Genomic DNA, 22,631 nt, shown 5'->3' on the forward strand with positions numbered 1-22,631 from the left:
GCTAAATGGCTGGCGCGTTATCACCTTCCATTTTATATCTTCACCAGGCTTAATACATCTGCCCCAATAAGAGACTGTGGGGGTGGAAGAAAGACAGGTGGGAAGATGTCGTTGTAATGTTTTCAGCTTAGAACATTCCCACAAAATGTGAAAATAAAATTACCTTTCTGCTCCTCGGTCTTCACAATCCTCTTTACCAGTAAGATTTTTGTCTACAGCTGCAGCCTACAATACAAAACAAAAAGGATATACAGTTGTCTTCAAAATTATTCAACCCCCACTGAAATTGAATGTTTTGGCCAGTTTGACATTGATTTTGATCATTCAGTCATCTTGCTTACATTTACATGAAAGAGGCACTTGTAGGTCAGAGAAATATAAACTTAAGTTTATAATGAAATAACCACAAATGTCTTTTCTGTGCTCACATCATTATTAGTTTTTATTCAACCCCCAAGTGACATTCAATCTTAGTACTTAGTACAACATCCTTTTACAGTTATAACAGCTTTTAAACGTGAAGCATAGCTTGACACAAGTGTCTTGCAGCGATCTACGGGTATCTTCGCCCATTCTTCATGGGCAAAAGCCTCCAGTTCAGTCAAATTCTTAGGCTTGCGCACTGCAACTGCTTTCTTTAAGTCCCACCAGAGGTTCTCAATCGGATTTAAGTCTGGTGACTGCGATGGCCACTCCAAAATGTTCCAGCCTTTCCTCTGCAACCATGCTCTAGTGGACTTGGAGGTATGCTTGGGATCATTGTCCTGTTGAAAGGTCCAACGTCTCCCAAGCCTCAGGTGTGTGACGGACTGCATCACATTTTCATCCAATATCTCCTGGTACTGAAGAGAATTCATGGTACCTTGTACACGCTGAAGCTTCCCTGTACCTGCAGAAGCAAAACAGCCCCAAAGCATAATTGACCCTCCGCCATGCTTCACAGTAGGCAAGGTGTTCTTTTCGTCATATGCCTTGTTCTTCCTCCTCCAAACATAGCGTTGATCCATGGGCCCAAACAGTTCTAATTTTGTTTCATCAGTCCACAGAACACTATCCCACAACTTTTGTGGTTTGCCCACATGACTTTTGGCATACTGCAGTCGACTTTTCTTATTCTTGGGAGACAGCAAGGGGGTGCGCCTGGGGGTTCTGGCATGGAGACCTTCATTATGCAGTGTGCGCCTTATTGTCCGAGCTGAAACTTCTATACCCACATCTGACAAATCTTTTTTCAGTTCCTCAGCAGTCACACGGGGACTTTTATCCACTCTACGCTTCAGGTAGCGCACAGCAGTCGAAGTCAGGATCTTCTTTCTTCCACGACCAGGTAGCATTTCAATAGTGCCCTTTGCCTTGAATTTGCGAATGATGCTTCCTATGGTGTCTCTTGGTATGTTTAACTTCTTTGCAATCTTCTTATAGCCATTGCCCTTCCTGTGAAGACAAATCACCTCTTCTCTTGTCTTCCTGGACCATTCTCTTGACTTCACCATGTTTGTAACCACACCAGTAAATGTCTAGAAGGAGCTGAGTATCACAGTCATTTTAAAGCTGCCTAATTGGTGCTTATTATGCTTGATTGGTGCTCGGTGACATCCACAGGTGTTTTCAATACCTGATTGAAAACACCAGAATTAACCTCTCTTCTTCAGAGTGGTAGTCTTTAAGGGGTTGAATAATTGTGGCAATTAAGAAACCACAAAATACACATTTACTACTGTGTTATATAAACAATTGATGTCATTTTAGTTGCATTTGGTTCTTTAAAACGTCCTTGTAGGATTTCATTCTGAAAACAATTCCAAATGTACACTATAGTCCCTAAACCCCTTTACAGCATTGGGGGTTGAATAATTTTGAACACAACTGTATTATTCTCATAGAAAAATGGCATTTCTCCAATGCAGGGAAAAACAAACTGTATCTGCGAATATATTTAAAATAGTCTGAAAATTATTAGTAGTAATGTTACTTTTATAAAATACACACAAAATTAGGAGAATAGCAAGGTCATATTGAAACCATACTGTCACAATAATAGGACACAATGTCCTAAATTAATGAATCAAGCATATTGTTGTTGCATTTTATTATATTTTCTGTGTTGGGCTAAAGAATGACATTTTAGCAGAACATGGGTTAATGAGTACAGTACGCAGGGCCGGTGATACCCACTCATAGAAACATAGAATTTGACAGCAGATAAGAATCTGTCTGCCCGCTAAGCAGAGGATACAAAGCAGGGAGGGGCCAAGCAGGAGAGGCGCTTTCCCTGCTGTACATACCCTGCTGTCCTCTCTCCTCTGTGGCTGCTGCTGCGCCTGTCACACTGCAGGACAGGCAGCAGTGCCGGAAGCACAGAGCCCCCTCCAGCAACAGGGACAAAAAAAGGGGTGGGGCTGTATGGCTGGGCGAGGCGGGGCTACACAGGGAAAGGGGGCAGAGCTACACAGGGAGCAAGACAGGAAAAAAGGAAGAAGGAAAGGATGAGCTGCCAGCCTGAACATGTGAGTGTACTACTGTGTCAGCAACTGGTGTGGGCATACAGTATGTAAAGGCAGCACTACTACTGTCAGCAACTGGTGTGGGTATATGTATAGGCAGCAGTACTGCTATTGGCAACTGGTATGGGCATACGTATAGGCAGCGCTACTACTGTCAGCAACTAGTTAGTGTGGGGGTATATATATATATATATATATATATATATATATATATACACACACATATACACACACATACATACATATACACACACACACACACATATGTAGTGCTCCTAATGTCGGCAACTAGTGTGGACGATAAGATATATATGCATCACTACTACTGTCGGTTACTGTGGGAATTAAGTATAAGCAGCGCTACTACTGTCACCAACTGGTGTGGGCTTATGTATAAGCATAAGCAGCGCTACTTCTTTCGGCAACTGGTGTGGTCATTATGTAAAAGCAGTGCTACTACTGCCGGTAACTGTGGGAATTATCTATATATAAGCAGTCCTGCTACTGTAAACAACTGTGGGTGTTATTGTATAAGCAGTGATAACACTGTGGGCATATGCAGGCGTACTTGGGGCATTATGTGTGTCACAATGTCATATGGGCATTATGGTGTGTAGCATATTGTGTAGGTGGCATTTTTATGTGTGGCATAATGTTTGATGGGCATTACGGTGTTATAGGACTTTTTATGGCCACACCCCTTCCCCATATTTTTGCCACGGCCTTCAGCGCGCACTCTCCTGTTTTGACAGTGGTGGACAGCCAGTCACCAATTCACTTTCTGGCACAGGGTACCAACATGTCTAGTTACGTCACTGGTGCTGTGTAATGTGAATAAGATTGTGCTACTGTGTGATCATTTGAAATGGGAGTACTATTGTGTGGTCACATCCTTTCCTTGTGAGACCACACGTCTATCTTTCGAACACCCTAGCACCAGCCCTGACAGTATGTACACATTGAGGGGCAGATTTATTAAGCTTGGAGAAGAGATAAACTGGAGATAAAGCAGAGAAAAGGTAAAAGGAGATAAAGCACCAGCCAATCAACTCCCAACTGTCTTTTTCAAACACAGCTGATTGGCTGTGCTTTATCTCCTTTTACCTTTTCTCCACTTTATCTCCAGTTTATCTCTTCTCCAAGCTTAATAAATCTGCCCCTGAGTGTTAAACACCAACGTTTTTAGGTGAATTACCAGGGAAAGGGGGGGGGGGGGTTGTTGAACTGGAGTCCTGGTACTAGTTTGCAACCCGTTTCAGCAGCAGTAAATGTTTTAGGACCACACATACTGTACGATTTTATTCTCATTGGGACATACACATTAGGTGACTTTCAGCTCAAAACGGCCAGTGATGGACGGATATCGATGATGCGTGCTCCTGCATCATCACTAGCGAGGTGGGCAGTCTGGATTTTAAAAGCATGTAGGTCAATGGTGGCTCATTTTTCAGCCATCATCATTAGACGTGCAGAGCCACAAGGCTGAAAGAGGAGCCACTTTCAGCTTAGCTGACCGACCCGCTCCATCCCCCTGCTTCCCTGACAACCGCACTGCTCCCATGCCGCTGTGCTCCACACAGAGCCCTGCTCTCCTGCCCAGCCACACAGCCCAACTGACCACTCCTCTCACTCTCCTTGTCTGCTCCACAGGGTGCTAGAGTATAAACACTGCCCACCAATGTTTATTTATTAGCCAGTAATATACACATTGCTGGCAGTAACATACACAATGCATTTTACAAAGGATTTTGTAATACAGAAAGTAGAAAACCACACACACACAAAAAAAATAAAGAAAACAACTAGAGAGCACAATAAACATAATGCAGAAATTATAATAAATGTCATGGGTTATGAATAGTACCAGGTAAGGCAGGGGTGTCCAAATTGCGACGAGGGCCAGTTTTGGTGAGGTGAAAATGTGGGGGCCAACCATTCAGCCTGACATACTTTGAATCATTAAATCGCATCAGAATTGTCCCCCACTCTGCCCCCATTCAGTTTATGTCCCCCAGCCTGCCCCTTCACTGTATATTCCCTAGACTGCCCTCTTATCTGTATTTCTTCCAGCCTGCCCCCATTCACGGTATGCACCCCACTTTGCCCCCTTCACTGCATATTCCCCTGCCTGAACATCTTTCTTTGTATGTCCCCCATTCACTGTATGTTCCCTACTCTGCACCCATTAACTCGGTCGCCCCTTCTCTGAATGTCCATCACTGCCTCCTTTCATTGTATGTCCCCCAGCCTGACCCTCCTTCACTGTATGTCCCCCCACTCTGACCCCATTGACTGTATGTCCCCCTGCCTGCCCCCTCCCTTCTCTGTATGTTTACAAGCCCCTTGTGTGAGCCAGAGGACGGAGAGGCAAAGCAGGAACTGCAAGGACAGGAGATGCTTGGGTTCCCGCTGCCACCCTCCTCCACTCTGCATGTTACGGGAGCAAGCTTCCCCCCTTGCTGCACCCCCGCCCCACACACTGCTGTCACTGTGATTGTGGAGGAGGGTGATATACAATTGCAGCTGCTGGGGTTGGATGCATACTCCCCCGAAAGACACCTCCTCACTGCTGCAGACAGTAAGGTAAAGGCACGCTCGCCGGGGCCCCACCTTTAGTGCTGTATGTCCCGCATCTGAAGCTCCACCTGCTTTTAGCTGGAGGCTGCGGGCCGCTTGAAATGACAGCACGGGCCGCAATTGGGCCCCAGGCCGGATTTTGGATATGCCTGAGGTAAGGCATTCCCAAACTCAGTCCTCAAGGAAAACCAATAGTACAGGCCCCAGTGATAGCCATACATAGGTGACTTAAATACTTCCGTTATTTGGATTTAACCATCTGCACTGTTATTAGTACAGTAATTGTGAATTACATGGTGAACACTATTATAAATGAAAAAGCAAATATTTGGGGGGAGGGGGGGTCCTTCTGACTACACAAGTGCAGCCTAGGTGCTATTTTCAATTCACAGATGGTATCACCAGACAACCATAAATAAAAAACGAAACATACAAATTGTGAATTAAAATAAAAAAAAAACAATCACAGCACCTCTGATCGTATGTATATATATATATATATATATATATATATATATATATATATATATATACACACATATACATATATACACATATATATATATAAATATATATATATATATATATGAGAGAGAGAGAGATAGATAGATAGATAGATAGATAGAGAGAATAGATAGATAGAGAGAATAGATAGATAGAGAGAATAGATAGATAGAGAGAATAGATAGATAGAGAGAATAGATAGATAGATAGTTTGGTTTTTATTTTGAACTCTGTCACGTTCCAATTTGGTTACTCTTCCTTATATCATTGAATTTGGTGCCACCTAGTGGCCACTGAAGTTTAACACACGATGTATGTGGAGGACATAGAAAGTTAAGAAAACTAATTTAGGGCAGTTTTTCATTGTCCTATGACAAATAAAGAGTAAGAACCATACAAATGGGATGCAGTTACAATCCCGGCGGTCGGGATCCCGACCGCCGAAATGCCGACACATTCTCCCTCCGTGGGTGTCCACGACACCCCTGGAGGGAGAATAAATTAGTGTGCCGAGCGTAGCGAGGCACCGGGCCCGCTGCGTGGCGAGCACAGCGATCCACGTCCCCCCCTTGTCGGCATTTCGGCTGTCGGGATTCCGGCGTCGGGATTCTGAACGCTGGGATACCGACCGCCGGGATTCAATACTGAATCCATACAAATATGTGCTATGGACAGTTACTGGGGGAGATTCTCTAAACTGAAAATGCTGTAAAAACCCAGTTATCGGGTTTTTACCACATTTTGGGATGCTCTAAGCATCCCCCGCCGGGTTATCGCGACGGGGAGCATCGCCAGAAAAAAAAACTGTCGATGCCCCATAGAAGCCTATGGGCTTCTAACTCGACACACCGCCGCCATGCACCAACCCCCCCTCACCTGTGTCAGGGCAGCACAGAGCTGTGCTGCCCGGACCTGGGACCTCCTCCTCCTCCCTGCACTATGATCCTCTTCCGGGTGCAGGGAGGAGGAGAGCCCGGCGCAGCAGCAGCGCCGGGTAATGGAGGGAGGGGGGAGCCGCCTGGTCCCGGTAGGACCCGCTGTCTCCCAACGCAAAGGACAGCTCTTAACGCAAGAGCTGTCCTTTGCTATAATTATCGCATAAGTTAGATCGGAATCGGTACATCTGTCAGACCAGACTTAGGTCTACAGTCATTAGGTCGACCCCGGAAGGTCGACTGGCCCCAAGGTCGACATGGCCCAAGGTCGACACTCATTAGGTCGACATGAGTTTTTCACTGTTTTTTGACCCGAGTGTCGACATAGTTTGAGTTGAACTGCAGCCCCTCGCATCGCTCGCAATGCTTCGGGCAAGGTGCCTCGCTGTGCTCGGCACACTTTTATTCTCCCACCACGCCCTAGTGGATGGTAGGGCATGAAATACCGCCTGTCGGCACAAAAAACAGTGAAAAACTCATGTCGACCTAAACCCATGTCGACCTTTAACCCTGTCGACCTTGGGGCCAGTCGACCTTCCGGGGTCGACCTAATGACTGTCGACCCAAGTGTGGTTTGACAGATGACCGTTTCCTGTTAGATCATATGCGATAATGATGTTTGCGGTAGCCGGCGATAAGGGGGCGCGGATGTTAGAGCTTCCCCCCCACTATGACTTAACTAAATAGATGTAATGTAATGTAAACATTTAGCTTCTCAGACAATTTCCTGATAATTTATATTGTACACAAACCCCTACATTAGGAGCGGGTGTGGTATGACAGGCTGACAGTCGGGATTCCGAAAGTCAGTATAACTATAACAGAATCCCAACTGTCGGCACTCAGACAGGGGAGGGCAAGCGCAAAGACCACCATGCTGCGGGCGAGGTGGCTCGCACTCACCACAGGTTCTATTCTCATTATATGGGGGGGTCTTGGACCCCCACGAGGGAGCACAGCTCTGTCAATCGGGGTCCCGACTGTTGGGTACTTGAACTGCCGTAATTCCGATGTCTGTATACGGACCGTCAGGCCACCATCCGGCAACCATTAGGAGCATAGGATACAATAAATCCCAATGTATCATATACTCCCAAAATCTGCAACCACCCCTAACTGTTATTCAACAGATGAGGGTGTTAGCATTTTTTGGGGCAGAGCTAGCTGGCATGACTTCCTGTGTAATCTTAATGTATTATTTTGTGGTACATGAATGTTGTTTTATTTAAAAACACATATTGATGGCATTCCCGAGCCATATTAGAAACATCATACACTTATGCCTCATCAGATTACCTTTTGTTATACAACACAGAAACTGTAACATTTGTTTATAATACATTAATTAAGATTTCAGACTTGTCCTCAAACTATTGCTGCAGTTTTGCCAGCTCCCGTAAAACTCTTAATAAGAAAATTTGAGCAAAAAAGAAGCTTGGCATAATCAATCACAATATGATGTGTGCTACTGATTACGAATTTGTATATAAGTGCTACGATGCAGCAGCTATGGCATTTTTTCCCCTTCAAGTTCTGTTGTGCTTCGTATATAGGGGCATCACGGATGAATGGTTATCATTTCTGCCTCACAGCACTAAGGTCATGTGTTCGATACAAACCATGGCCCTAACTGTGCAGAGTTTATATATTCTCCCCGTGTTTGCGCGGGTTTACTCCGGTTTCCTCCCACAATCCAAAAACATACTTGTAGGTTAATTGGATCCCAACAAAAATGAACCCTAGAATGTCTGTGTGTGTGTGTGTACACACATGTGGTAGGGAATATAGATTGTAAGCTCCACTGGGGCAGGGACTGATGTAAAGCACTGTAGAATATGTGTGCGCTATATAAGGAACTGTTAATAAAAAAAATATACAGATTAAGACTGGGATATTAATTTGTACCAAAATAATTACGTAAACTCATTTCTGTAATTAGAACTAGAAAGTATTTTCTTTTAAGAAGATTGCACTAAAATAACTCCGTCAGTGAAGTCACATGGATTGTGTGTCCTGAAAAATAAACATAATTTTTCAAGCGCTCTGCTATGCGACGCCATCTCCCCCCCCCCCCCCCCCCCGACCCCCCTCAGTTGGCGCCGGGCAGGGTGTATGCACTGAGTGGCTTTCCCCGCAGTGATGAATGCTATCATCGCTGTCCATACACGCTGGGAATAGTCGCCCAGTGTGTATGGACCTAATGTCAATATGGTCTAGCAGACATTGCTTAGCATAGATTGACTGTGCAGGAAAGGAACTTTTGACTAGATCATAGACTATCATTGCTTAGACAAAATCGCTTAGTCAAAATTTCCAGTGCAGCTAGCCAAAATCTCGACCTAAATTGCTTAGTCAAAATCTTCCCGAAGTGTACACCCACTCGAAACAAATGCTTCGAAAGTTAGTGTGCTACCTTGTGATTGCCTCTGTTTGTGTGAATCTGCTTTCATCTGTGAAGAGCACAGGGCGTCAGTGGCGAATTAGCCAATCTTAGTGTTCTCTGGCAAATGCCAAACATCCTGCACGGTGTTGGGCTGTAAGCACAACCCCCACCTGTGGACGTCAGGCCCTCATACCACCCTCATGGAGTCTGTTTCTGACCGTTTGAATAGACACATGCACATTTGTGGCCTGCTGGAGGTCATTTTGCAGGGCTCTGGCAGTGCTTTTCCTGTTCCTCCTGGCACAAAGGCGGAGGTAGTGGTCCTGCTGCTGGGTTGTTGCCCTCCTACGGCCTCTTCCATGTCTCCTGATGTACTGGCCTGTCTCCTGGTAGTGCCTCCATGCTCTGGACACTACGCTGACAGACACAGCAAATCTTGTCCATGAGTCAAAATCTCCCCGAAGTGTACGCCCACTCGAAACAAATGCTTAGAAAGCTAGTGTGCTACCTTGTGATTGCCTCTAAGTTTGTGCATGAGTGAAAGAAAGATGTAGTTTCATTCGCTGCCAACTGATATCAGTGTTTCTGGGACACAAACCGATACTAGACATATATAAGCCGGACCTGGTTCCAAAAATACGGGGGACAAAAAAATCTGGGGGTCCCCCTGTATTTTGAAACCAGCATCGGGCTCTAACAGCCCACGGTGTCATGTAAAAAGTGTCCCCTGGCTGTAGCATAAGGTCCCCCGACTGAGAAACATGAGCACCGTGGCTGGTCAGCCTTGGACGGGGTACCTGGAGGAGTGGGCACCCCCAAAAAAGGGGTCCCCCATGCTTCACCAATCCAGGGCTGAAGCCTGGGGCTGTCACCGGCGTCTAAAAGTGCCAGCAGGTCTCCCCCGCATGCTGTGACTTGGAGAACCTCAAGTCCCAGCATGCGGGGTAAACTCTTATCATGCGAGTATCGCTATTAATAGATATGCAAAGAAATATTAGCCAATCATTAACAGAGACCCTTCTTTGAGATCCCTTAAAAATAATTGGCTAATGAATTTTAAATCTTTCCTGGTTAAAAATGATGTAGCACCATTGTTGGAATCAGTTCCATCAATGTCATTCCTAGGTACTCCCCTTCCAGGATGCTTTAAGGGCACTCGTAACCATATGGCTGCAGGTGACTGATTTTACCATCCATACTCTGGTAAATGCTTTAACAGTAGACAGAAAGTGACTTGCAGCACAAAATTTGTGGTGTATCTGATCAGCCGCCCATGCAGTCGACATTATGTCAGAAAAATGTAACAGGCATTTAAAGAGAGAGCTGCAGTGCACCGTTCTACCATCAAAGCTGCCATAATATATGGCCACAGTAAAACACCCTGTAGCCCGTCATTTCTCACAAGTGAGAAATCGCTTAGCCACCTTGATCGGATAATTGAACATATTCCTATCAATAAACAGGGGGGTTTATAGAGGTCTCCGGCTTATACAAGTAGAAAGCAGGTGGATTTTTAGACTAGATACGCTGGCACCAAGAGGTCTAAATGAAAACCTCGGTCTGTCCTGCTTTATGTAATGTTAATCCTTGTGCCGTTTTTTGGTGCCATACGACATTTCTTTTGATACTCTTTTGCATAAAGTTATTCATCGATATTTGTTGGATGCTGTATTATGACAATGCCGCTGTTTGCTGTATATGCATGCATAGTTGCTAGCAGGGCCGGACTGCCCATCTGGCAAATGCCAGAAGGGCCGACGGCTGAGCTGATTTTAGCTGAACACTGCAGTAGCCATAGCGCCGCTGAAGCCTCCTGGACTTCATGGTGCGCTGTGCTGCATGGCCCCCCCCCCTATTCTATTTCTCCATTTAAAGTTTCAGGTCCTAGTTTAAGTAAATAAGGACACCCTTTACACTGTATACTTTATATGGGGTCCATTTATTAGGATTTGAGGCATTACAGTGTGTGGTATAATGTGTAATGCATGAGCATGGGCATGAGGTATACTATGGCTGTGTGACATGTAAAAGGCATTGCGGTGTAAAACATTTGTCAAGCTGTGGCATAATGTGCAATGGGCATAACGGTGTGTGTCATAATATGTAATGGGCAATATAGTGTGCGGCAATGTGTAATGGCATAATGGTGTGTTCCATAATGTGTAATGCCTCCTTTATGTTATGCCACGCCTCCTTTTCACAAGGCTACACCCCCTTTTTCGCTGCACAGCTTCACCGCGCAAGGGTCCCGCCTACTGAGGGTGGGCCTGTGTGCTCAAAATGCCATGGCCGATTTTTGGTCCCAGTCCGGCCCTGGTTGCTAGGTTACCAAATGCTCTGTTTTAATTAGTTTGTTTTATCACATGGTTTCTTCAGCTACATTCTGGGTCCTGCCCCTGAGTGGGCGGTTGATGTCAGGTTTTAGCATCTGAGGGAGAGGACGCGGACATGTCGGAAGGGTATATAGGGGTGTTGTGTCATATTTATTTGTAACAGCACCCTGATGAAAATGCAATAAAGTGCATTGAAACTTTGGCATTACATTTGGCCTGGGCTTGTTTGTTTCTTTGGTTGAGTGCCACCTACCATAGGATACTGTATATTTCCCCGACTGCAGCATGGCACACATACCAAAAATACTGACAGGGTTTCAAGTGTATGAAGTGGGAAAAATATAAAAAATCAAGTGTGCTCTATCGTGGTTAGAAATGTGAAAGCAGTATGCATAGTTTTTAACACTATTTGGTTTCTCAGCTGCCCTTAAGCATTCTATTCGAATCCATATGTATAACCTTACAAATATGAGATTTTTAGAGGCTAATAGTGAAAACCGAAACTGATTTAACCTTAAATAGTACTTGCCTAGAGCAGAGACTGCTATGAGGAGTAGGTGGCTTTATGCCCACCAAGCTTATTGATGCACACTGCTCAACATGGACAATTACCTTTATCCTTTGAAGATCCGCTTGGAGACGTCCACATTGTTCCTGAAGCAAATTTACTTCTTGCTCCAGTGACCGGATTTTCAATTCACTGTTGAGCTTTTCAATCTCCCAATCAGTAGGAGTCTTGCTTAAGCTTTTCATCACTGCAAAAAGTAAAGGGTTATTCATCCTGAACAGAACTGCTCTACTAAACCACTTGCATTATGTTTTATGAATACAGTTTAGGTATAAAAATATATCATACACAAAGCAATAGGGTTGCTGTAAACTGTAGTCAAACTTTGTGTCTTTGTCAAACATTAAAATACCTTACTTCAAACACCATGTAATTTTCGATACTACACACTCTTCATTTGATGTGTAGTATGTGACAGTTATTTGCAGAGACAGCATCAGCTGAGTCACTGCAGGTTACCACCAAGGAGAAGGGCGAAACCGTTCACTGCTGCCCCTTCCATTTTATACTGTAATTTGTGAACACTAGATTACACCCAAACAGATTTAAATTCGGTATGAAATACCGACATGGTCAAAATCCCTACCAGGTCAAAATCCCAACATATAGAATGTAGAAAGTGAAAAAGTCTTGACTTTCGGTCAACGTGGGTTTTTTCACCCGAATGTCGACACAGTTGGAAGTCAACCACAGCCCCTCGCATCGCTTGGCACACTATTTTATTCTCCCACCGCGCCCTAGTGGATGTAGGGCATGAAAATACCACCTGTCGGCACATGTCAGGTCAAAAAACAGTGAAAAAACCCATGTTGAGCTCGTGACCAAAGCTTGTGTTCAATTTTTCGCCTGTCTACATTCTGTATATCGGTATTTTGACCTTGTCGGGATTTTAAATGTTGGGATTTTAAATGTCGGGATTTTGACCTGGTCGGGATTTTAACCTTCGGTCAATGGTTGTCGGTATTTTGACAGTCAGGATTTTGACTGCATCCCACAGATTTAGGAGGGTATTTAATACGGGATTCCGACTGTCGGAATCCCGTGATGTTTTCGGCCAGCTCAACGGAAACCAGACAAACCTGTCGAGTGTGGGAAAGTTGGCATGACATCGAAAACAGCCGCAGATTTTCGAGAAACGACCGTGAATTTAACAATCCGCAGCAGTTTCCGACAAAACAGATCAGACTAGTTTTAATGTGGGATCTGTTTTGTCAGAATCCGCCTCCAATGCTGTCAAAAACACCAGCAGTGAATTGGTGGCGCTCGCTATTTTCCCTGGCGAAAATTGCAGCCAATATTTAATACTCCCCTTAGTCTCACAGGACTTTAACAGGTGTCTGTTCAAAAAGTATAGGATTGCACTATTGAACACCCTATTATCTTCTTACTAAAATAAAGCTTTAAAAATAATTTCTTAAAAAAACAATTGACTGAAACCTAATTTACCATTCCTTTTTTCTACAAAAATGTATCAGTATTGTTTGGGGGCTGTCTTAGCTAGAAGTACTGTGCTTGGCAGGCCAAGCTGTTCAGATGCCAATCCGGCTAAGCTCAATTCATTTTATTCAGTAGTGGGGTTAGGCGGCAGGGTACGAGCATTAGTTTTAGCAGGGATGGGGAACTTTTGGCCCTCCAGCTGTTGTTGAACTACTCATCCCAGCATGCCCTGCTACAGTTTTGCTATTTGGCTACGTTAAAACTGTTGCAGGGCATGCTGGGATGCATAGTTTGGAGGGCCAAAGGTTCCCCATCCCTGCTAAAACCCTAATTTGTTAGGGTTAGGTAGACTGGGGAGACACAAGTATACTTACCTGACCCCGGTCATTATTCCCTCTAGCGTTCCCGCTAGCTATATTTCACGGGGCACTGCGCCCTGCCCCTTTTTAAACTATTAAAATGCGCCCTTGTGCCCCCCGCTTATCAGCCGCTGATACGCTGACAGCCGCGCTCATCAAGAGGTCGGTCAGCGGCCGGTCAGCGCAGCTGGGGGGTGGAATGTGGCTGGAAGAGCTGACACGCTGCTAAACTCAGAGAGAGCAGCATGTAAGCTCTACCAGCTACACCCTGCACCCCGCAGCGCAGACCAGCCGCTCCCCTCCGCTAATGAGAGCGACTGTCAGCTGTTCCAGCGGCACCCCACCGCTCACCTCTTTGAGAGTGGCGTGTAAGCTCTCTCTGGTGCCTGCCCACCCCGCCTCCTCTTCCAGCCCGCCGTGCTGCCTGACACAAGAAGGATGTGTAAGTCCCCCCTTTGTGTAAATCAGTCATTATTTCCCCTCATACTGCAGTGTATCTCCTGCTGTTATCACACTATCACCAGCATCCATTCTTTAAATTGGGGCGTGATATTGTGCACGTGTGTAACATGCACCCAGAGGAAGCCCTCTCCATGCATTATGGCATTGCGCATAATCCTCTCTCAGGGGTAGATTTATGAAGCAGTGATAAGGGAGAAGTGATAAAGTGCCTGGTACTTTATCACCGGCCAATCAGCTCCTGACTGTTAAGTTACAGGCTCGGTTTAAATAGGAGCTGATTGGCCGGTGATAAATTACCAGACACTGTATCACTTCTTCTCCCTTATCACCGCTTCATAAATCTACCCCTCAGTAGATTTATTATAGCGGCGCTAAGAGCGCCGCTATAACACTCCCTGCTTCGCCTCATTAGCGAGGCGAAGCAGGAGGGGACACAGACAAGATCTACTAAGATCTTGCCGCCGAAGCGGGGGAGCACTAACTCCCCCCTCCGGCGATGTCCCCTCCAGCTGACAGCGCGTCAGTTAACACTGACGCGCTGTCTGCTTCTCCCCCGGCTGGCTCACTGCGCATGCGCGGGATCTAGCTACTCATGCGAGATCCCAGCGCATCGCAGCTCAGAGCCAGCATCAGGGACAGCGCTGTCCCTGCTGTAGGCATAGGGCATCGCCGTTTTGCACGGGGATAGCGCATTTAGCCCACAGCGCCACTTCATAAATCTACCACTTAGTGCCTTCTGGGTGACCTCTCTGGCATTATACCACCCAGGGCCGGGCTGCACCTGCTTACAGATTGTGCTAGCATCAAGGGAAGAGGAGGTGTATGAGAAGAACTTGTACTACAATGGTCAAGCCAGGATCTAGCCTATAGGTATTACTCCATCTTTGAGCATATAAGGAGGAAGAATCCTGGGTTACCCCCTCCACAGTTGTCCCTGCGGTGGAGGTGTGCTTCAGGCGTTGTGGCCTCTCCTTCCTGAAGCTAGCCTGGCAGTGGTGGTATACCAGGTGGGAGGGTTCAGTACACTGCATACTCTGAGGATTGGGGCATATGATGTGTACAGGATGCAGAGGGATGGGACACGTGCTCGCTGTGTGCAGGTGATGCAGAGGGATGGGATATCTGCTTGCTGTGTGTACAGGATGCATAGGTAGTGTTCCCTCCTGCCCATTTGAAAACCTGAAAATGCACCCTGTCCTTTTGGTGTGTGGCACTGTGCACCATTACGCTGCCCCCCACCGTGCTGATATGCCGCTGAGAACTTTTGGTGTATGCCATCATGTGTAAGAGGCATTACAGTGTGTGCCATCATGTGTAATTGTCATTATGACTAAATATGTAATGGGCATAGCAGAGTATGGGTGTAATCCTAGTGCAGTGTGCAATTTATATATATTTTTGTTTATAATGTAAATTTCTAATATAAAATGTGCCCTCCCGAATGAAAAAAGTGCCCTGCTTGGTGGTCAGCACCCTGCCCTAAAAAAATCCTAGAGTGAACACTACCCTCCATCCGGATGCCAGCGTCAGTAATCTGACTCCCGGCATCCCCACCACCGGTCATCTCTATGTATTCCCCAAGTAATAATCAGCATTGTTCAGCTTTACTCCAGGTGAGAATATAAAGCTGGGTGGCTCGAGTGTGGCACACCTTTACATTCTATTAACACTTAGCACTATTTTTTTTCTTTTTCTCACCAACACTATAATTTACATTTCATTTTTTTTCTTCTCTATCCCACCATCCATCCATCTATCCATCTATCTATCTCTCTCTCTCTCTGGCTTCCTATCACTAATATTTATTAACACTATAGTATTTCACTTGTGTCCCGCTCTGGGCTTTCTAGCTTATGCTACTTTACCTAGATATAGCGCTAGGGACCTCCAATATTCAGAGAAGCCTTGACAATGGCTTGGGGGCATATAATACACCTGCGCAGGTATTTGGAACCAATATCTCTGAATTCAATGATCATGTAGTGTTCTAGACTTGTTACGAATACCATTCAGTGAGCCGGGGGAAATTTTTTTCGGTACTTGTGTATTATCACGGCGCCCCCGATTTCCATCCTCCGACCTTTTCATACCCCCACTATCCATGTCGGGTAGGGATGATTTTATATAGTGTGGCGAGCGCAGCGATCCACCGAGCGGACACGTAATACTTGTGAAGTAATGCGCGTCTGCTCGCCACGTTATATAAATTAAACTCCACGCCGACGTGGATAGTGGGGGTATGAAAAGGTTGGAGGAAGCGTACCACTGCACTCGCCACACTTCGGGTTGGCGTTGATAGTGTGGTGGCGTTAAAAAATGGGGGGGGGGCATTTAACATAGTCATCACCCATCAGGGTGGGGATACAATTAAAAATCCGGTCTGGGTGGGCATTTAACATGGAAATCACGTTGCATCGCATGCCATTATAATGGCATGCGATGCGACGCAATATTAAAATTGTACACTCATCCCGGGGAAAGGCTCAAATCGGGTCCCATCGCATACCTTAATTAGTGGTATGCGATGCGCCGCGCGCCGTGATAATACACAAGTACCAAAATTTTATTTTTTACTTACTCAGTATTAACCCTTCCCTCTCCTGCACCTGAGTGGTATTGCTAAACTAATTGAGCATCTACCACTCTTGAACCTGTGTGTGGTCTTTTTTTCCTCCAAGACGCCCAAGTGCCGCCTATTGTCTTCTATACATATGCCAGCCTGGAAACAGCCTGTAGCAGAGGAAGGCACTGGGTTGCTAATTGTGCTATTAAGCAGTGGAGTGACAGCTTTATTTATATACACACACACACACACACACACACACAAGAATAAAAAAGCGACCTGTTTATGCCTTGACAGTAGAAAAACCAAATTATTAAAACTACATACCACCCAACTTTGATAGTTCAGCAGCTGGGACGCTGCTGCTGCTGCGCGCCGGAGGCGTGCCGAAATTTTCGGGGGCGTGGCCTATACTCGCGGCTCCCCCGCGAGGCCACGCCCCCATTTTGCCGCTATGGGGGCATGACCCAGAGGCTCTGTGAGCCTCTAGCCATGCCCCCAGCCCCCTGGCTGCGGGAATAGATAGTTTATTCCCCGCTGCTTAGCAGCTGACAGGGGGGACTCCCAACAGCCCCCCCACACCGTGGGACACTGCTGCCCGCGGGTGGGACAGCGGGACAGGCCCTGACAATCGGGACTGTCCCGATAAAATCGGGACTGTTGGGAGGTATGAAACTAGTAGGATCGGAGTTACACATTATACAGAGTTTAAGGAAATGGACATGACCAAAAATACTATCATGTTTTTAATGGTGGTCTTGTTTTACCCTACTCAGGGCCTACATCGCCCTTTATAGCATAATAAATGAATATTTTTTCTTACACGGTGTCATATTTTGCCTATTTGTTAGGCCGGGCATAAGAAACATATCCGCTGTTGCATTATAACCATCTGTACATTTTACCAGCTAATTAATTGTTCCACTAACTGGAATTTCAGAAAATAACTTTTTGAACCCCTACTATAGCATTCTGTAGAGTTGTGCAAATTATGGAATATCAGTTTATACCACAGGCTGCTATCCTTGTAGTGAAGAAGACTTATAGGAGAGGAGATATATACAGTACCTTGTTGTGTCTCTAGTTCAGATTTTACTTGCAGAAGCTCAACTTCTTTTGATTGCAACTGCTCATTCAGATTTCTTGTACATTCAATTTTTTCCTCCTATACATAAAAATATTTTTTTTTACTATTACTAGAAATTGTAAAAAAATCTGACACAACAAACATAAACAGACTTTTTCAACATAAGTTTATTGTATGGGATGCAGTCAGAAGACCGGCTCTGAAACATCGAATGCCGATGCGAGAATACCTATCGGTGGGTACGCGAGGTAAGTTAGGGACAGGCTGGGGATGGGGTGTTAGATTTAGGCTCTAGTGGGAGGGGGGGGGGGATTTAGGATTGGTGGCACGGAGGGAAAGGTTTGTGTTAAGCTGCAGAGAGGGTGGGTAGAGTTAGCCACTGAGAAGAGGGGGGTGAGGCTGCTGCAATGGAGGGATAGGGTTAAGGGGGCATAGAGTTGGCAAGTATACTTTCTTGACCCTTTTGGGATGCTGGCATAAGTATTCTGACTGACGGTCATCCGCATGTATCCCCTTGCACATGTAACCACAGGCTTAATACAGAATGAACAGACATTATATCCATGTTTAAGACTAAAAATAATCTAATTTGATTGGCGACAAATGATGACTGAAAATAATCTTTTTTGTATTATTTGTAGATTTTATTGTAATAGTTACCATGGCAGTCAGTTTCTTTTTCAGAATGTCACGCTCAATGCTTATCTCACGAAAGGCACTATAAGCTTTGTTCACTTTGTCACTTTCCCCCATAACTTGCTCTCCACGATTTCCATAAAGCTTAAAAAAAAGTGCAATTAGGTCACTACTTACAGTTTAGTATCATTGGTAAATATGGGAACTCTATTAAGATCTTTTATCTTTGAAGATGTCAAGAGAATCATAACACAAACAAATGACATAAAATTACATTAAAACACAAGCCTAAAACAACACCAAATCTAAAAGGCCCCTATACACTTGTGCAAGTTATCACATGCAAAATCCCACCAACCACACCAGAGAGCCGCCAGGCTTCCCAGCGGCTGGATAAAAAAAAGGATACATCATTCTGGATAGGATGTATCCCATGCAATGCCATTGACTGCCATATTATAGTACAAATCTTTTCGGAAGTCATTGTGATCTCCAGGACTGAGCATCAGATTGGAATCAGAAGTAAAACACATATGATTTTACACTTTCCACGCAATTTCTCAGTCCGATGCATCGATTTGGGTGAAAAGTGTATGGGCGCCTTAAAAGGTGTGGAAAATAGTATAGTATAAAATATTTCCACACAGTAGGGGTCTGTCTGTCTGTTCTGGCTAATCTCGAGAACAATTTGACAGATTTTGATGTGATTATCCCAATTCTATAGAGCATTACTGAGGAAAGTTTAGGTGCATGAAACATTATCTATAATGATTCTCCAGAAAATCAAGATGTAAGCACTGTTTACCGATACAAATAAAAAAAAATTCCCGTTCCTATTTTATTTACATAAATAATTTTTTTCTCAAAGTAATCTTATAAAACCTCTATTAAAAAAAAGCCTGTAACTGTAAATTCAGAATTGACTGCATGTGAAGCTAGGGCTGGTCACTAGTACTTGATCAAGAAGGTAGAAAGACAACTGTAGTTGCTGGTATGTAATGGTCTGGGTATTGGTAGACAGCATCACTATCAACATACGCTAATGAAGGAAGCAGTACAGGTTGGGTATCTGAAAGTCGCCCAGTGTGTATGGGCCTTAACTCCGTTTCTCACAAACTCACATACTAAGGGAGTGTGTGATTGAGTGAGAAAGTGAGTATGTGTAAGAAATTGAGTGTGAGTGAGATAAAGTGAGAGAAATTAGTGAGAGAATGGGAGTAAGAAAGTGAGAGAAAGAATTACGGTACTTGTTTCCTAGCACGGCCACAATCGCGGCCATCGGGTGTAATTTTTAGTGGCCTGCGACGCGACCGACGCGATGCCCCCGATTTTGCCATTGAAATGCATTGAAAACAGTGAAAATCGCGTCGGTCGCGTCGTGTGTGGCTAAAAATGCTTAAATGGTCCACACGCGATGACCGCGATTTCCCCATAGGGAACAATGTTAAATGGGTAACTTTACCCGCGATTTCCCATAGGAAACAATGTTAAATGGGTCAATTTACCCAAATCATCATAGGGAACAATGGTAAATGGGGCAGAAACCCAAAAAAAAACCCCTGACCAGTGAAATGTCCCCCCAAAAGTAGTTTACGCCACCCCGCGATCAACGTGAACCCGAATCGTGGCGAGCGCAGCGAGCCCGCGAGGGGCGGCGGTACGCGTCCTCCGACCTTTTTCATACCCCTACTATCCACGTCGGCGTGGAGTTGAGAATAGAATAGTGTGGCGAGTGCCGCGGATACCTTCACAGCTAAACTCGTCCCTTCGCGGGCTTCACAGGTATCCGCGTGCCTCGCTGCGCTCGCCACACTATTCTATTCTCAACTCCACGCCGACGTGGATAGTGGGGGTATGAAAAGGTCGGAGGACGCGTACCGCCGCCCCTCGCGGGCTCGTTGCGCTCGCCACGCTTCGGGTTCACGTTGATCGCGGGGTGGCGTAAACTACTTTTGGGGGGACATTTCAATGTTCAGGGGTGTTTTTGGCCCATTTACCATTGTTCCCTATGATAATTTGGTTAAATTGAGCCATTTCACATTGTTTCCTATGGGAAATCGGGGTCATCGCGGGTAAATTGAGGCATTTAACATTGTTCTCTATGGGGAAATCGCGGGCATCGCGTCTGGCCCATCGCACCCGATTTTTTAGTGCATGCGATGCCCCCGATTTTACACCCGATGACCGCGATCATGATCGTTGTGGCCGTGCTAGGAAACAAGTACCAGAATTACTTACAAAATTAATGAGAGAAAGTGAGTGTGATAGTGAGTATGGGGTATATTTATTAAGCACGGTGAAGTGATAAAGTGTCTGGTTTTTATCACCGGCCAATCAGTTCCTACCTGTTATTTTTCAAACCAAGCCTGTAACTTCACAGGTAGGAGCTGATTGGCCGGTGATAAAAACCAGACAGTTTATCACTTCACCGAGCTTAATAAGTCTACCCCTCAGTGAGAAAGTGACTGAGCATGATTTTGAGAAAGTACTGCATTGTTAATCATCACATATGCTCTAACATATGCGATTATTAAAGCAAGGGACAGCTCTTGCGATAAGAGCTGTCCCTTGTGATGCGGCCACTGACTCTGAGACCCGGGAGTCCGTCTGTACCGGAGCCGGCCATGGGGCATGCTGAAAACACAGCGCTGTGGTAAGAAGCCCATAGGCTTCTGCAGGGAATCGCCAGCAAAAGCTGACAATGTGGAGGGGGCTTAGAGAACATAGAAATGTGGTAAAAACCCAGATAACAGGGTTTTTGCTGCATTTCTGGTTTAGAGAATCCCACTGTGTGAGAACATGATTGTGTTATACCGCTTTCACATTGCACAAAATTACCAGGTTCATGCTGGTTTGACCTGGTAATTAGTGCGATGTGAAAGGGGTTATCGGTTACAGCTAATCGCAGAAACATGGCAATATGAACCAGGTAACCATACCAGTTCATTGCCGTGTTGCTATGCAGTGCGAATGAGTCAATCGGGTCGAGCAACCCGTTTCCCGTTCACTCTATGGAGGAGGCAGCGCTTGGAGCAGGAGCAGCAGCAGCAGCCCCCCCCCCCCCCCCCGATTGACGCTCCACCACACTCCCTCATGACATCAGCGAACCAGCGATATTGCTGGTTTGCTGATGCGATCTGAACAGACTGCTAGAGAGAGTGTTTGAGTAAAAAGTGTGAGTGAAAAAGTGAATGAGAGTAAGAGTAATAGAAAGTGAGTCAACAAAAAGTGTGTGTAAAAGTGCAAGAAAGTGAGTGTGAGAGAAAGTAAATGAAAGAGTGAGAGCGAGTACCAGTAAAAGAGTGCGAAAGGGAGCAGGAGAGAGAGAGAAAAAGGGAGCAGGAGAGAGAGAGAGAGAGAAAAAGGGAGCAGGAGAGAGAGAGAGAGAGAAATAGGGAGCAGGAGAGAGAGAGAGAGAGAGAGAGAGAGAGAAATAGGGAGCAGGAGAAAGTAAACGTAAGAGTGAAAGTCAGTGAAAGTGATTGAAAGAGTATGAATGAAAGAAAGTGAGTAAGTGTAGGTGAAAGTGAGTGAATGAAAGTAGTAAATGTGAGTAGGTGAGAGGAAGTGTGAGAAAATGAGTGAATTAAAAAGAGAATGTATGAGTTAGAAAGTGAGTGAGAGAAAGAGTGTGATAGTGAGTATGTGAGAGAAATTGTGAAAGAGAACATGATTGTGTTAGAGAAATTGAGTGGGACAGTAAAAAAGTGTGCATGAAAATCAGTTAAAGTGCGTGAAAAGTAACAGCGAGTGAAAGTAAGCGGAGAGAAAGTGAGTGAGAAAGGGAGTGTGAGTGAAAGTCAGTGAGTGTGAAAGTCAGAAATTGAATGAATGTGAGAAAGGGAGTGTCTGTGAAAGAGTATGAGTGAAAGGCAGTGTAAGAAAGTGAGTGAAAAAGTAGGTCAAAGTGAGTGTGAGAGAATGAGTGAGAAGATAAGAGTGAGAAAAAGTCAGAGAAAGCGAAGTAGAAGTGAAAGTCAGTGGGTAGTATTCAATGTGCCGCCGCTATTTCCGACGGGGGAAATAGCAGCGGCTCCCTATTCAATGCTGTCTTTAATGTCAGCATTGAAGCGGGTTCACGCAGAACGGGCCCGTTCTGTCGATAACGGCCATGGATTGTCCCGATCCTGGACGAAGATCAACAATCCACGGCCATTTTCGCGGCCACGCCCCCTTTGTGCCACTCGGCAGATGGGACATTGAATCCCGCCTGTCATTCAGCTGTCGATCAGACCGCAAACAGGCCAGGATCACAGCTGTTAGAAGGGATCGACAGCCCTAAT

General features: G+C 45.3%; 1 protein-coding gene across 2 annotated transcripts in view; it reads right to left on the minus strand.

Annotated features, from left to right (window-relative positions):
- AZI2 (5-azacytidine induced 2) overlaps nucleotides 1–22,631 on the minus strand; it is a 62,150-nt gene that overhangs the window by 12,771 nt on the left and 26,748 nt on the right. For both annotated transcript variants that reach the window (XM_083188634.1, XM_083188633.1), the window contains exons 3-6: nucleotides 18,373–18,492; nucleotides 17,694–17,790; nucleotides 11,849–11,991; nucleotides 164–225 (exon numbers count right to left, since the gene is read on the minus strand). In XM_083188634.1, coding sequence (XP_083044760.1) covers nucleotides 164–225; nucleotides 11,849–11,991; nucleotides 17,694–17,790; nucleotides 18,373–18,492 — 422 coding nt within the window. The remainder of the gene's footprint in view (nucleotides 1–163; nucleotides 226–11,848; nucleotides 11,992–17,693; nucleotides 17,791–18,372; nucleotides 18,493–22,631) is intronic.

Source organism: Crinia signifera, chromosome 5 (genome assembly GCF_055691185.1).
Source record: "Crinia signifera chromosome 5, ASM5569118v1, whole genome shotgun sequence".
NCBI classification, from domain to species: Eukaryota; Metazoa; Chordata; class Amphibia; order Anura; family Myobatrachidae; genus Crinia; species Crinia signifera.